The sequence below is a fragment of the Micropterus dolomieu genome, linkage group LG13 (assembly GCF_021292245.1).
Source record: "Micropterus dolomieu isolate WLL.071019.BEF.003 ecotype Adirondacks linkage group LG13, ASM2129224v1, whole genome shotgun sequence".
Taxonomy (NCBI): domain Eukaryota; kingdom Metazoa; phylum Chordata; class Actinopteri; order Centrarchiformes; family Centrarchidae; genus Micropterus; species Micropterus dolomieu.
Window position 1 is genome coordinate 11,171,973 of NC_060162.1, and position 14,169 is coordinate 11,186,141.

At 39.6% G+C, this 14,169-nt stretch overlaps 1 protein-coding gene and 1 long non-coding RNA gene across 2 annotated transcripts in view; one reads left to right on the top strand and one right to left on the bottom strand.

The window, feature by feature from the left end:
* Nucleotides 1-184: 184 nt before the first annotated feature.
* The window catches only part of dym (dymeclin), a 54,011-nt gene continuing 40,026 nt past the window's right edge, over nucleotides 185-14,169 (top strand). The window contains exons 1-8 of the mRNA XM_046066606.1: nucleotides 185-418; nucleotides 1,504-1,710; nucleotides 3,258-3,310; nucleotides 3,519-3,612; nucleotides 4,564-4,700; nucleotides 5,950-6,022; nucleotides 8,061-8,186; nucleotides 10,406-10,545. Coding sequence (XP_045922562.1) covers nucleotides 1,571-1,710; nucleotides 3,258-3,310; nucleotides 3,519-3,612; nucleotides 4,564-4,700; nucleotides 5,950-6,022; nucleotides 8,061-8,186; nucleotides 10,406-10,545 — 763 coding nt within the window. The 5' untranslated portion in view covers nucleotides 185-418; nucleotides 1,504-1,570. The remainder of the gene's footprint in view (nucleotides 419-1,503; nucleotides 1,711-3,257; nucleotides 3,311-3,518; nucleotides 3,613-4,563; nucleotides 4,701-5,949; nucleotides 6,023-8,060; nucleotides 8,187-10,405; nucleotides 10,546-14,169) is intronic.
* LOC123981620 lies at nucleotides 4,362-6,393 on the bottom strand. Its single transcript, XR_006827799.1, has 2 exons — nucleotides 6,339-6,393; nucleotides 4,362-4,692 (listed from the first exon to the last, which is right to left on the bottom strand). It is a non-coding gene; the product is annotated as an uncharacterized LOC123981620 (long non-coding RNA).

The window sequence follows — 14,169 nt, forward strand, 5'->3', positions numbered from 1 at the left end:
TATGAGTTGGGTTTTGTTGTTGTTCTTTTGAATAATTTAAGTAGGCCTAGTAGACAGTCTGATCCACATTCCATACAGTTGGTGGCGGTAATGCACCAATTTATTATTTGCCAACAGCCAATAAAATTAAAACAAGAAGAAGAAGAAGAAGAAGAAGAAGAAGAAGACGTAATGACGCCCATCTGTCGTCACTACGCAAGGGATAGCGACGTGGAAAACATGGAGGAAAGCACTATGTAGAGTAAACTTAATTGTCTCAAATTCCACACAATTTCAAGTATTTGACTTTGTAAGTTTCACATGATATACAAATTGGATTGAACGGGGGATTTGTGTAATTAAAAAAACAAAACACGTAGCCCCTCATCTGTCCTGGGTGCCGAGAGACCGCGGAAACTGCCAGAATCATTTATGACAGGTAAGCCGAGCAGTCAGCTGATAGCAAACAAGCAGTGCACGTTAGCTGCTTTTTGAACACGGAGTTATTTACCACAAGTTAACAGAACTCTGTCATGAATCAGAAATGTACCTAGCTTGGATTTCATGCTAATTTGAGAATGTCAGTGTACCGTGTTTGACAGTCGAAATTGCCAAAGCACTGAGTATTCTTGCTAGCTAACGTCATTCAAGTTGGTTAACTGAAGCAGCAGATTCAAGTGCAGTCTTTTTGTCAGCGGATACAGTTAAAGACGCATGAGATGGCGCACTGAATCAGGACACAACATTTAGCTCTGGCAAGGACATGGTAGTCTGTTCACCAGTGAACCTAAGCGCATAAGAAAATTGTCTGTATGGTGACCTGTACTATCCCCCTCTTAGCTCAGGTTTGTGCCTCTCTTTACATTATACATGAGAGGCACAAACTTCCCTGTGGTTTAATTGGTGCCTCCAGTGTGCTGCAGTTCACTCGGGCAAATGTTTGCTCGCTGGCTACACCTGTGTGTCAAAGGTGTGTCCTTTTTGAGAAGACAAAACACATGTCCTGGTTCCTTGTGTGTCACCCTGTAGTGAACTTGGCCTCTCTCATTGTTTTGCATTGACATTGGTGAGGACAGATCTGTTTTGCTTACATAAATTGCTCAAGTCAAGAATTTGATTTTGAAGTACATGGGTAGGGAGATCAAAGATCCATACGTTTATTTCCCATGGCAGCATGCCTTTTTTTATTGCTTGGGTTAGCTTTGCCAAGGAGTAGTGAAACTACTAGTGGCGTTTACTCTGAATTGTAATTATGTTTACAAGTGGTAAGTAATATAATGAATCTTACTGCTGTGCCAGTTACATGTCCTACTGGCCTTTATACATTAGATGAACTAAGGTCACTGTATTTATGTCAAAAAGCAGATTCTCCAGTAAGGTAGTGTATATGGTTATTGTGACTGCATGTTTTTACTGAGCTGATCAGACCTTTTCTGGAAAAACAACAACTGGCAGATTTGTGTTTAGAGTTAATAATTCATCTTTGTGATGGCGCCAAAGATAAAAGCTTTTCCTCTGCCCCAGGATTTGGCATATGCTTGGAGAAAAAGCAGTGAAGAGTGGTGAGTCTGGCTGAGTGGAGCCAGCAGAGATGGGTGCCAACACTAGCCAAGTCAGTGACCTGTCTGAAAACCCCAGCCTCAAGGCCCTGGTGGGCACGGAGTCCATATCGGAGAATGACCCTTTCTGGAACCAGCTCATCTCCTTCACCTTTATCAGTCCCACTAGCAGGTACTCAAACACACACATAGAAAGGTCTAGTTAGACATGTGTCTGACAGCAAACAACAACAATGAACTATGAAGGACGCCTCTAACAACATCATGAAAAGCCCTCCATTTTTGACAAATTTCCCCAAGCATCTACTCAACCCATCCAATGAGAAAGTCCTTCAAGATTAACTGTAGACAGGATGTTTGCAGAGCTTATTTCAGTACTGATCCAGCAGGGTTACCTGTTACTAGATCGACTAGTCAACATTTAGTCCTTTGTAAAACATTCTGAGAAGTAAAGACACTGCATTCCCTCTTGCAGCTGGACTGGAACTCATGTTACATATTCACATAGGAAGGGCATTTCATTCATCAATCTATGTAGTGTTATTAACACAGATGAAAATTAGCTGTTTAGCTAACTCTGGTATATTTACATTGAAGTCTATCTACGGTGTTTATTAATGTGCATTGTCCCTGCTGGTAGCTAAATAAATAGAGCTTGTGCTGTTATGCACCAATGCTGCTCAGTATTGGGCTATGCTTGCCTTTTATAATAAAAATGTGGGCATCTTACATATTTATTTGAACACAATCACAAGACATAAAGTGAGCATGTATGCACTGGGGACAAAACAAAAATTATATTAGGCTATTAGAGTGGTTTAAGTCAGGACTGCAACCAATGATTATTTTCAAGACCGAATAAACTGCCAGTTATTTTCTTGATTGACATCACGATATGAGGGCAGCACTGCTAGTAGTCTGTTTTTGTCTTTTTAAACACCACCATGTCCTTTAATCAGGAAGATCTCTGTAATTTTACAGCATTTAATGGCACTTTCCTCCTGCCTTTTCTCTTTCTGCTGTGCATTTTTTCTCCACACTGGTTGGCCACGCACACTCACGTACTGACTTAACGCTGTGTGTGTGTGTGTGTGTGTGTGTGTGTGTGTGTGTGTGTGTGTGTGTGTGTGTGCATGCGATCAGTCGCGTGTGATGACAGAGCTCACATCAGGTTAAAAGCAGGCGGGAGGCTGACGGTCTAAAGGTCTATGGGACTGTGGCTGCCCTGTGACAGATGCAACTTTATATTCTCATTTGACAAAAGTCTGGATGTTTGGCGAGTGCACCCTCGCACAGCGGCACTGAGAGTGCGACCCGCATGTTGTGTGGATTCTCATGCTATTAAAAAAGCTTGCTTCGTCATTACTTCCGCTGGTTAAGTTGATAATTAATGGCAGGCCAAAACAGTCCTAAGGCCACAACGGCGAGTCCGCTTGTTTAATCTCCACAAAGTCATCTTGTTCACAGTGTCGTCGGTAAGTAGCACGCCAGACAATAGGCTTTACTATTAGACCAATGAGTACTCATGGGAGTCGTAGCGTCACATCACAATTCGTTAAAACTCTGGTTGGAGGTTGTTAATGTCCTGATGACAACAGAAAGCAGATGATAAAAGCAATCATGTCCTCTGATCTGTCCTTTTTTCTTGCGTATATTTTAAGTATCTTCTCCTTTTTTTTTATTTTAACTCTTTTCTTCCCTGGTTTTCCTTTTAAACAGTGGGGACTCTAAGTTGCTGGAAGAGGCTGTTATCCCCCTGGCCAAGGTCCTCAGTAAGTTATCTATGATATAAACGTGCTTTGTGTGTGTTGTGTGTTTTTCTAGTCAGTACCTTGGTTATGATGAATATCAACTTCTCCAGAGTTGCATATAATAACAAAAGTTTTTTCTTGTTGTTTGCATGCCAAACTGTCAAATTAGCAAGTTTCTGTAGCTTACGTAATGCTGCTGATATGTTCTCTCCTTCTTCTCTCTCTCAAGTTGAAAACAATCCCAGAACGGGGAACTTTGGCGCACTTGTGAGAATTTTCCTGGGAAGAACCAAAGAGTTGAAAATCTCTACAGAATGCCAAGAGTGAGTACAATGAACTGTGTCAGTAATGATAGACTCTGTGCATGTCAGTGTTCGCTGTGCGGGAGTACAGGCCAGTTGTTGTTTGATCACAGGCAGTCAGGGAATCTTTATTTTTTTACAGGGGTGAAACACTGAAGTGCTTGTAGTTTCCCATGAGAAAACTGCTGAGGTATAACCATCAACACATGTGGCATTATTCTGGACTCCCTTCCAAGCTCCATTTTCCGCAGAGTCACCAAATGCCTCGGGTGGGAACTCCTCATTCTCTGTTAAACATCATTAGAGGTTGGAGATATCGCTCCCCATCTACATCCTACATTTCAGGGTCTGACATAATTGGCATGTGCAAATTGTCAATTTGTGGGAGTGATTAGACAGCCCCATGTTGGTGTTTAGCAGTTGTGAAACACTGTGGCTTGCGCTGGAAGGTTCCAATCATTTCTTGTTTTCCTCTTCACTTGTTTCTCACCAACACTGTCCCACATTTGTCTCTGTCATGTAGTGACTTGTGTAGTATCATTATAAGCTATGGTGGAGGCGACGTTAGTTAACAGTTTTCTTGGTTTTCAAAGTGAAGGCTGTAATGCAGTTATGAGAACTGTTTTTCTTTTTTATTTTCATCATGTTGGAGTTAGGCGAGTTTATTTGGACAGTTCCTTTCAATAACAAGGCAATTCAAAGTACTTTAAGCAAGACATTAAGAAAGGCATTCAGCAAAGATATAAAAAGAAACACAAGGCAACATAAAATAACAATATGAAAGGGGAAGTGTCTTTATTTTAAGAGCACCAGGGGGATGTTCCATATTACTGAAGAACATGCAACTTCAGCCAAGCTCGGACATAAACCAATGGAACATGGCCAGCCCCTTCACAGCAATTATCTTTGTCACAGTTCTACATTTGACCTTGGACATGGTGTCCTTTTTTTCTCTGTCTCTCTCTTCCGCAGTCAGCTGTTTATCTGGCAGGCCCACAATGCACTGTTCATGATCCGCTGCCTGCTCAAGGTGTTCATCAGGGAGATGAGTGAAGAGGAGCTGCACCAACAGTTCTCCTACCAGGAGAGGGCACCAGGCTCCTGTGGAGGTGAGCGTACCCATGTCACTGTCTGAGAAAGTTTATGAAAAACATCCAAGGAAGTGTTTGGCTCACAGTAGGCACATTATTATCCTTTGCCTCAAGGGTCAAATGTGTAACACTTGTTCATACCTAAAGAGAGATAAGGAATTGGCTTTTTAAGTCTGAATTTGCATCCACTGACTGCAGATAATTTTTTGGCCTCAAACAGCAGCCCTGTCTGAGCCTAGGTCCCTAAATAAATATTGCAAATGGGTGCCCTCTTGATGACCATGCTGAAAGTAAACACTTTTTTTGGTGCTCAGATAAAATGCCATCAAAACAAAAGCAAAAAACCCCCCCAAAACTTGAGCTTGTCCTTTTTTTTTTTTTTTTTTATCATTCTGCCATGGCTGCTGCTTATTCCTGTAACCAGTATTCATGCACACACTAGACATTTTCACAAAGACCGAAACACACTCACTCACTTGCAGCTCCCTACGGACCTTGGGTTATCTCTGCTGTGTTGGATAATTATGAGGATGAGGATAGTTACCTCCAATAAAAGGCCTTAAAGTATTAAAAAGTCTCAAATTTAATCCACAATAATCTTAAATATTTTCCCTTGCCTGCTGTAGGCAGTATTGTTAGTTATGAAATGTTGTTTTTATCTGCTAGCTGGCTGTCAGGATTGTGTTTGCACCATCAGACCTGTAGCAAACTCTGTTACTACTGCTAGCTACAGCAGGAAGCTGACTGTCACATAATGGGCAAGTGTGGATTTTAGCACTTAAATTAACTTAAAAGAACAAATCATTTTAAGTGGGTCCATCCATCCATTTTCCAGGTTGTGTTAATTTAATGAATTATATCCATTATATCATTGGGAATAATTGTTCTATTCTACTGGTAAGTACTGAAAAATGTGATATAGTAATGCATAGGTCTAGGCCACATCATTCCTTCTCTTTTTAAATCATACTTTAATACTTTGGCCAGTATGATTTGTGTAACCGGTCTTAAATTACATTCTATATGGTCTTCTATCTTTAAAAGGTCTTACAATGGGTTAGGGTTTGAACCCTGCAGAAATCCTGTAACCCCAACTAGCAAATTCCTCTGTACAGTGAGCCTGAAAAAGGGAAGATGGGAAGGATAGAGAAAGGGAATGGTACAGTGGGAGCAAAGACTCCCTCTGAGACTGACACACTGAATATGATCAACAGTGAGCTGCCTGTCACATATGTCTGTGTAATAACTCCCTGAACCCTTTATGTAGAAACAGGCAGCCAGGACCTCCTTGAAGAGCTGTTGTCCAACCTCGTTCACCTGATCGTCGACGTGCCCCTCCTGTAAGTATCTGCCTTGTTTGTGTATTTCCCTCACTGTCCCCACACAGCGATTTCTTAATATCACAATGCTAATAGTTCAAGATTACTTGTTTGACATTATACCATCAGCATAATATTAAACATGTATTTTTGATTTTTGTGCAGTTTCTCAGCCCCGCCCATCTTTTGGTTTCTTGTTTTTATCCATGTTTGTTGGTCGTTAATGTGTCTTACGGTGTTAGTCATCGAGCAGTTAATGAAAAGCAGTTTGTGAAAAGTTATGTGTAACTCTGTCTTTGCGTGCTCCGCTTGCTCATTCGCTCCTTGATTCACTAACCAAGAGAGGCTGAAATCCATTATGGGAACAAGGTTAGGCTCAGATGTGTCCATGTTTCACAGGAAGGGAGAGGACTATGAGAAATGAAGAAAGAAAGAAAATGTTGTTGTTTCGGAAGAAGAGAAAAGGCTTGAAATTAAAGTTGGATTAGGAGTGGTGCCAATGAGTGGGAGAGGAGGGAACATAATGATTGAAAAATGGTTTCAGCCTTTGCTCCTGGTGGGCGGTGTGCACGCTAACACACTCAGCTTTAATGACTGAATATTTTGGTGTATTTATTTACTTATTAATGGTACAATTATCTTCTGCCTGCCGCTCGGTCTGTCACAGAGAGATGAATATGCAGTATGTCCTCAAAATCTCCTCTGCAGTGTCAAAAGACGTTCCCAGAAACATGACTGAAATTGCTATTTCCTTGATGCAGCATCTTCCACTTTTCGTCTCATTTCCCTTGTGTGTATTGTGTCATTCTTGACGTCCCCCTGCCTGCCAATCTACTTTCTCTTTCTCCCTCCTCCTTCGTCTCTCCTTCTCTTCTGTTGTCTCCGGACATCAAACCCTGGCTCTTGTGTAAATGCATTCAGCATTCCAACATTATTCATTGTTCCAAGCTCCAAGACTCTACCTGTTTTTCTTCCCTTCAACACTTTGTGGCTGTCGCCTCATTTCCTCTGTACGTGCTTCTGGTTTGGAGGGAAATATTACCATTCTTTTAAATTTTTTTATAGCTCCCCCAAATTCCTAACAGACCTCTGTGCTGTGATTGTAACCTTTTGGAGAAACTTTTTGTGAAGAAAGACAGATGTCAGTAGTTCCAAACTGTCAAATACTATTTTTGATTTAAGCCTTTTCTGTGGCGTGAATGTCTTATTTTTATAGCAAAAGCTATGTGAAATATTTAGTAACCTAACAAACCTGACTATTTAACATGTGCTTATTTTTAATTTTGCTTTTTATTTAGTAATTTTGATAAGATTATTTATACCCTGACACAGAAGCAAAGCAAGGCAAGTTTATTTGTAAAGCACATTTCAACAACAAGACAATTCAAAGAGCTAATTAATTGCATAGGAGACACTATGGTGGCTCTTTGGCTCTTGTGCTAAATAATACGTCAGGTCCTCCATTTGTTCAAATTTCACTTTTCTTCTTACTTCTAATAAGCCAGACTACTACTACTACTGCTACTACTACTACTTCTTCTTCTTCTTCTTCTTACATATTCAATGTTGTGACGAAACGTGCTCTGTAGAGCAGTTTGTCTCTTCGGGCTACTGTAGAAACATGGCGACTACCATGTAAGGGGACCCGCGGTGTATGTAGATAGAAATGGCTCATTCTAAGGTAATAAAAACAACGGTTCATTATGTTAAGTCGTCATACACCACTGAAAACATAGTTGTGGATTTTAATTTGCATTTCTGTCAATAGATCCTCCTAAATTTTACACACTGAACCTTTAAACACCTCTGAGGGTTGTAGTACAAGAATGATGATGAAAGTGTGAAACATGCCTCATAGTGTGTATCTGTATTTGTACTGTATTTTTTTAATGTTTTCTGTATGCTGGTGTTATGTGCCTATCTATGCTGATGAGTCTAACTTTGTAGAGCCCAAGTCAGATTATCCTGTGGGGACAATAAAGTATCTAGCTGTCTATTTAAGAAATTACTAAACTATACTACATATATTAACTCCCCGTGCATCTGTCTTTGCCTGTAGTGACATCACCTATAGCATCCTGTTTGAAGCAGTGACCACGCTGCTGGTATTCTTCTCCTATCAGCTCTTCCACAAAGAGATCCTCCGAGATGGATTAATCTACCAGCACATCATGAAGGGACGATGGTGAGAAAACACACACTCAGTTTGTACTGTACTGAAGGCCACCATTAACTTAACGCCGCAAACAGAACTATTAAACATATATGGCTTAATGTATCCCTTGACTCTAACTTTAACCCAAAAACAAGCATCAAAATATAAAAAAATAGAAGTACAAAATGTGAAATAAACTCATAAAGGTGAAATACTTTCATAAACCTTCGACTACTGTATGAGTTACTCCCACTTGCCTCTGTAACTGGGACGTCCACAATCTGTTGACTTCTTTTTGGAACGCAGGCCCAAATGATTTTGGATCTTCTCCTACCCAATGTGACCGCGTCTGATTCAGCCTTCTGTTCCTCCATCCATACTCTGATAAAGTTAACCTCTGTCTGTGTTTCCAGTCAATCTCATCATGTTCCAAACAATGTCTTCAGTTGATACTAAAAGGAGGAAAAAAAGGAAACAAAATCTAGTCAGCCAAGACCTTTGTATCCCCTGCAACCTTGTAGTCTAATATGCTGAAGGAAAGTGAATCAGCAAGTCTGATGATAATATGAAAATTACAATAACCATAAACTAAAATAAAAATATATTAGCTTTTACTAAATGATAGTAAAAGCTAAAATAAAAATAATAATTAACCTTTTGATGTTGACCTGTACTTGTACTTATCTTGAATAACAGTTAATGCAGGTAAATTCATTTTGAAGTGTAGTTGTACTAGTGGAGTTTAGATGGGTGGACAGAGGATGGAAGTAATATTATTTTAAGGTTCTCACAGCTTAAGGGCCAAATGAGAGCACTCTGGATTTATTGCCAAGGCTTCCAAGTAGCTGGTGTGGGTCTGTTGAGAAAACAGGCTGCGTGGAAGTAGAAAAGCAGCGATATTGTGCACAACCAATTACATGTATGTCACTCACTGGGAGAGAGACGATCTGATGATGTGGATGAGCAGTCTTTAAATTGACAGTAGCATCTCAGTCTCTTTGGATGTGTACACACACACACACACACACACACACACACACACACACACACACACACACACACACACACCTGCATGTACATGTCATAAGAGGTCCTGTGTCCGGGCTTTGCTATTTTAATTCCACTTTGACTGGACTGTCAACACCCAGAATTACAAAGCATTAGTGGCAGATAATGAGGCAGAGTTAGCAAATTAACTGAACTTTTTTCCCCCTCTAAGTTCAATAAAGGGAATAATTCAGATCATTGTGTTGATATTCTTACTTCAATTTTGAGCCGGAATTATTTATCGATTAATCAAATTTAATTAATCGTCAACTTTTTTTTCTGCAAGTATTGTGATAATCCATTTATTGAGTCATTTTTGTTTTCTGGTTTGTTGCCTCCTCTATGACAGTAAACTGAATATCTTTGGGTTGTGGTCAAAACTCGACATTTTTCACCATTTATTGACATTTTCTAGACCAAACAACTAATCGGTTATTCGATAAAATAATCGACTGATTAATCGAGAATGAAATAATTACTCAATCAATGAAATAATAGTTGCAGCTCTACTTCAGTTGTATGTAGTCAGATAGAAGTGAGGGACATCTTTTAAACATTTAAATTAGAGGAAGACCACAGGACCAGATTACCTACATTTCAGTGTTGTTTAGACATTCACATAATCCCTTAAATGTTGAAGGCCTTACATATACCTTTGCCAACAAAAGCATGTCCCAAGGAAGCCACTGATTATTGTCCTGTAGCCGTAACCCCTGTTTTGATGGGAAAATGAGGGTGAAAAAAAGTTTATTGCATTTCACTAAATCTATAGGTGGCAAACTGGATGCTTATCAGTTTGCACATAAGCATTTAGATGAAGTTGCAACAACAGCTAGGGCTCTCTTCTTACATTTTTCATCTGTGTTCAACACTTCTTGTTGGGAAAGATGATTCAACTGGAGGTTAACACTCAGTAGGCCAGAATTTCTTTTACATTAAGATCTGTGCACCTATGAGTGCTGAATGATGTATGCAAGCAATGAACTCTAGTGTTGTTTTTGTTTTCTCGCTAAATGTTGTGATTTGTAATCTCTGTGAAACTCTATGCTTTGAAATCAAAATGTCCTTCGTTTCAAGAGCACTGAAACATACATTTAATACATATACCTTCATTTTCCTTCATTATGGTGCACTCAAGTAGGTTTCCAGCTGGTTTTTCAAACCTCTTTTCCTCTCTTTCCATTTGTCTCTCTTTTCCCCAGTTTGTCTTTAACTAGTCGACTGGTGAAGACCCTGCTCTATAACTTCATCAGGCAGGAGAAATGTCCACCTCCAGCAGCCCACATCTTTGAGCCGAAAGATGAGGGAGGCCTGCTTTACGGCCTGGCATCTGGGGTGGCAAGTACGAGTACACACATCCACACACAAAGAAAACAAAAGCAAAATGCATTGTTTTGTTCTTAAATTTTGATATTTATTCGTATTGCTTCTGTTAACATTTTACTCGTCACCACAATTTTTCAGGTCTTCCCTAGATTTTATTTGTAGTTGAATTATTTGTGTTTAATTTTTTGATGCTGAGTTGAGTATTATAAATGGTTTCTTAAACTTTGTATTAAAGTTTGGGAGTTTACATCTTGCATTAGGTATAAATGCCTGTGTTTTTATTGCATTGGATGACTATAACTGACATTTTCCAAGCTATATGACATACATCAGTGGTGCCCAACCTTTCTGGATTATGATCTCCCCTAAAATGAGCAATTCCTGTTTAGGACTCCTTGTCACAGTTTATGGGCTTGACTGGTGAGCAGTTGAAACAAAGAGTGATTTTTCCTTCTAAGATTGTTTCATTTAAATGAAAACTAAATTTTAGGGGCTTAAAATAATTATTTATTATTTCACAAGAAAACTTATTTTGAGAAAAGTTAAAGTTAGAAAAAATCAACCTAATATTGTGTAATAAATCTAAATTAATATAAAATATATGCTTTTCTTTCTTGTCCTTTTTCTTGTCCATCTTGTGACCCTTTAGATTTATTTAAGACCCACTTAAGGGGTGTGAGCAGTAGGTTGGGAATCACTGGCTTAGATAATATGGTAAAACTCTGGGTCTGCTCATTATTTTACCTCTCGTGTTCTTTGCTCCTTTTGCACTTTGTTGTAGTTATGTTGCAGGTGAAAAAATTAAACCCTTGAGTAGAAATGTTATCATCAATTTATAGGAATGAATTATAAGAGCCACACAATTTAAAAAAAAATACAGTTGAGTGTCATTTTTAATTCTTTGAGCCAACAAATATGATTAATCTGAGAAATGAAGGTGCGAGTCATGCTGACAGCCATGGCTTGGTGTGCATAAAATTGATGAGTCAAAAATGAGCAGAGTATTAGACTGTGCTCTGTGCGTGCGTGCGTGTGTGCGTGCGTGCGTGAATATAGGGCTGGGTTTCCCCTGCAGATAAATGCTTTTTGTCGGTTGTTGGTGGCAGATTCCTATCAGTGAGCCATCAGCATTCAACCCAGCCTGTCTGTCTGTGGCCAGTGATCGGCCCGATGAGTTATGGTGCCCTGTCCTGTTCTGTAATCCCCTAGAGCCTGTCTGTCTGCAGCCGCCTCCCTTATACACACACGCACAGATCAACAAAGACACAAGCTCTCTTATACCCAGAGTTCAGAAACAACACTTGTTTTCTTTCTCTGTCTGTCTTGTATGCACACAGCCATGGGGATTGACAGAGTATACAAACAAGTACGTTTAATTTGAATGTTGAAAGTGGGTGTATGCATGGGTGTTGTTCCATAGTAAGTTTCAGTTGAATTACTTTAAAATTGCAGCATGAGCAAATACTCATTGGAGAACTCCGCCAATTTTACACATGAAGGTCAATTTATCTTAACGCCTGTGAAAACAGTTGTATAATGTGCTCTGTGGCTCTGGAGGAGCTTTGTCAAGTCTGAGAAAATAACCCTTGTTATATCATCAGGGTTGTCTTAACATAAAAAACCTGTGTTACAAACTGGGCATGTACCAGGCAGTGAAGGTCTAATAAAAAGATACTATTGGTCACATTATGGGAAATGTAGCAACTACTGCATTATGTCATGTTATCTTTGTAAGGTCTCATAACTACACATAACAAATGTTAGGGATAATTGTTGTTTATGTTATGTGTTTCTTAAAAGAAAAGAATATCGGGCCGATATATCAGATTTTAAAATCCTCAAATCAGTATCAGTCTGAAAAATCCTATATCGGTTGGGCTCTAATATTTACTACAAATCTTACAGATCAGTTGGTATCTGTTAGTTTCCTCCTTTCTGTGCGATATGAAAATAAATTATTCACCCCTGAGACATGCTTGAGTTGTATAATCCACTTCACTGTACATGTTGTCTGCATTAAATTACTGTCGTGAGGTCATGGGGTGCGCCCTTTGAAAACGGTGAGTGCACTGGACTAGACGACACTACCACGACTTCCTGTACACTGCGTTACTTTTTATGAAAATCAAAATTCCTTACGTTAGAAGCATGTAAAAATCCCCCATTCCTACATGCTCACATTGGTGAACTGTCCCACATTCACATAAACATTGGTCACTGGCAAAGCAATGCGGTGCTGGATTTCATTTTAATGTCAGAGCGGGATCGGATGTCTCTTCCTCTCTTGCTTTAACACACTGCTGTTTTAGCGAGTGTCTGCAGGGGGGATTATAACCAGAGTGGCAACTCAAAACTTTTTAGCCTCCTCTCCTTTCTTCTCCACTATTCTACGCTCCTCAACTCTACCTTACTCTCCTGTCCTCCATTCGGCTCTACTCAACTTTACACTTCTCTCCTCTCTAAGACGCTTTAGTCGACTTGACTCTCGCTTACTCTAAGTTACTCTCCTCTCCTCTATTCTCCTCTGCTCTACTTCACTCCACTTTACTCTCCTGTCCATTATTCTCCTTTATTCTGCTGTACTTTACGCTCCTCTCACATGCACTTTTTGTATGTTTTGTGTTTTCCTGTAACCTTTAACACGCTCTCTCACACAGACACACAAACAATACTAGTTGAGCCACCATGCCTAAAAGCAGACATGTATAAAGATAAATCCTTTGCAATCCCTATGTTTCTCATTGCTGTCATTAGTACAGCATACAGCAGAAAATGTGACACACTGGGAAAGGGTATCAGAAGATTAATGTAACGGCTTATGGATGAAACTTTGTTACAAAATCATTGTAAGTCTGTGGAATGTTCTCATATTTTGTATATGTTTATGTTAGAAGGGTTTTGGATTGGGTTTGGGTAGAAGTGCTTTGAGCATATATTTTGATTTGTGTGAGATAATCCGAATATTGTTTGTTTATTGTCTGTACAGCATGTTTCCCTGTGTGTGCTTGGCCAAGGCATTGGCTTGAAGCCCTGATGTCATATTTCATTCACTGTTATGCAAGTAAATAAGTAAGTAGCACATTCTGTCTGTCCCTGCTCACCCGGCGTTCACATCTCTGTCTGCACTGAAGCGTATGTTCTCAGCTGTAACTATGAGAAAATATTTCCCACCTCAGCTCCCTTCTCTAGTGTCTCCACAGGCCATCAAGATGTTCACAATGGTGTTCAAGTGTACGCTGCGCATGGCAAAGTGATATTGAAAACCAGATGTCTAACCCACTTAACAGAGGTTTGGTCTCTTTTGGTAATATATATATATTTTTACCCATGATAGTGGCGTGACTCCATTGATGGCAGTCAATGTATCAAAAACCATTATTGTGACTTTTAGCAGCTGCATATAGTGATTTAAAACAGAAAAATAAGTGAACATTCCTCAAATAGTAATTGGGTACGTAACAACTTTATTCAGGCTGAAAATAAGAAGTACTACAGTGCTGTTTAAGGAAAGGAAAGTAATAATATTTCCCCAAACAACAGTCTAATAACAGCAGTGTCATTAAGAGTGTGTTTGATGATACCCATTATATTGAATCTGGATTTGGTACGGGGGGGGGGTCAGGGTCGATTGAAGTAGATG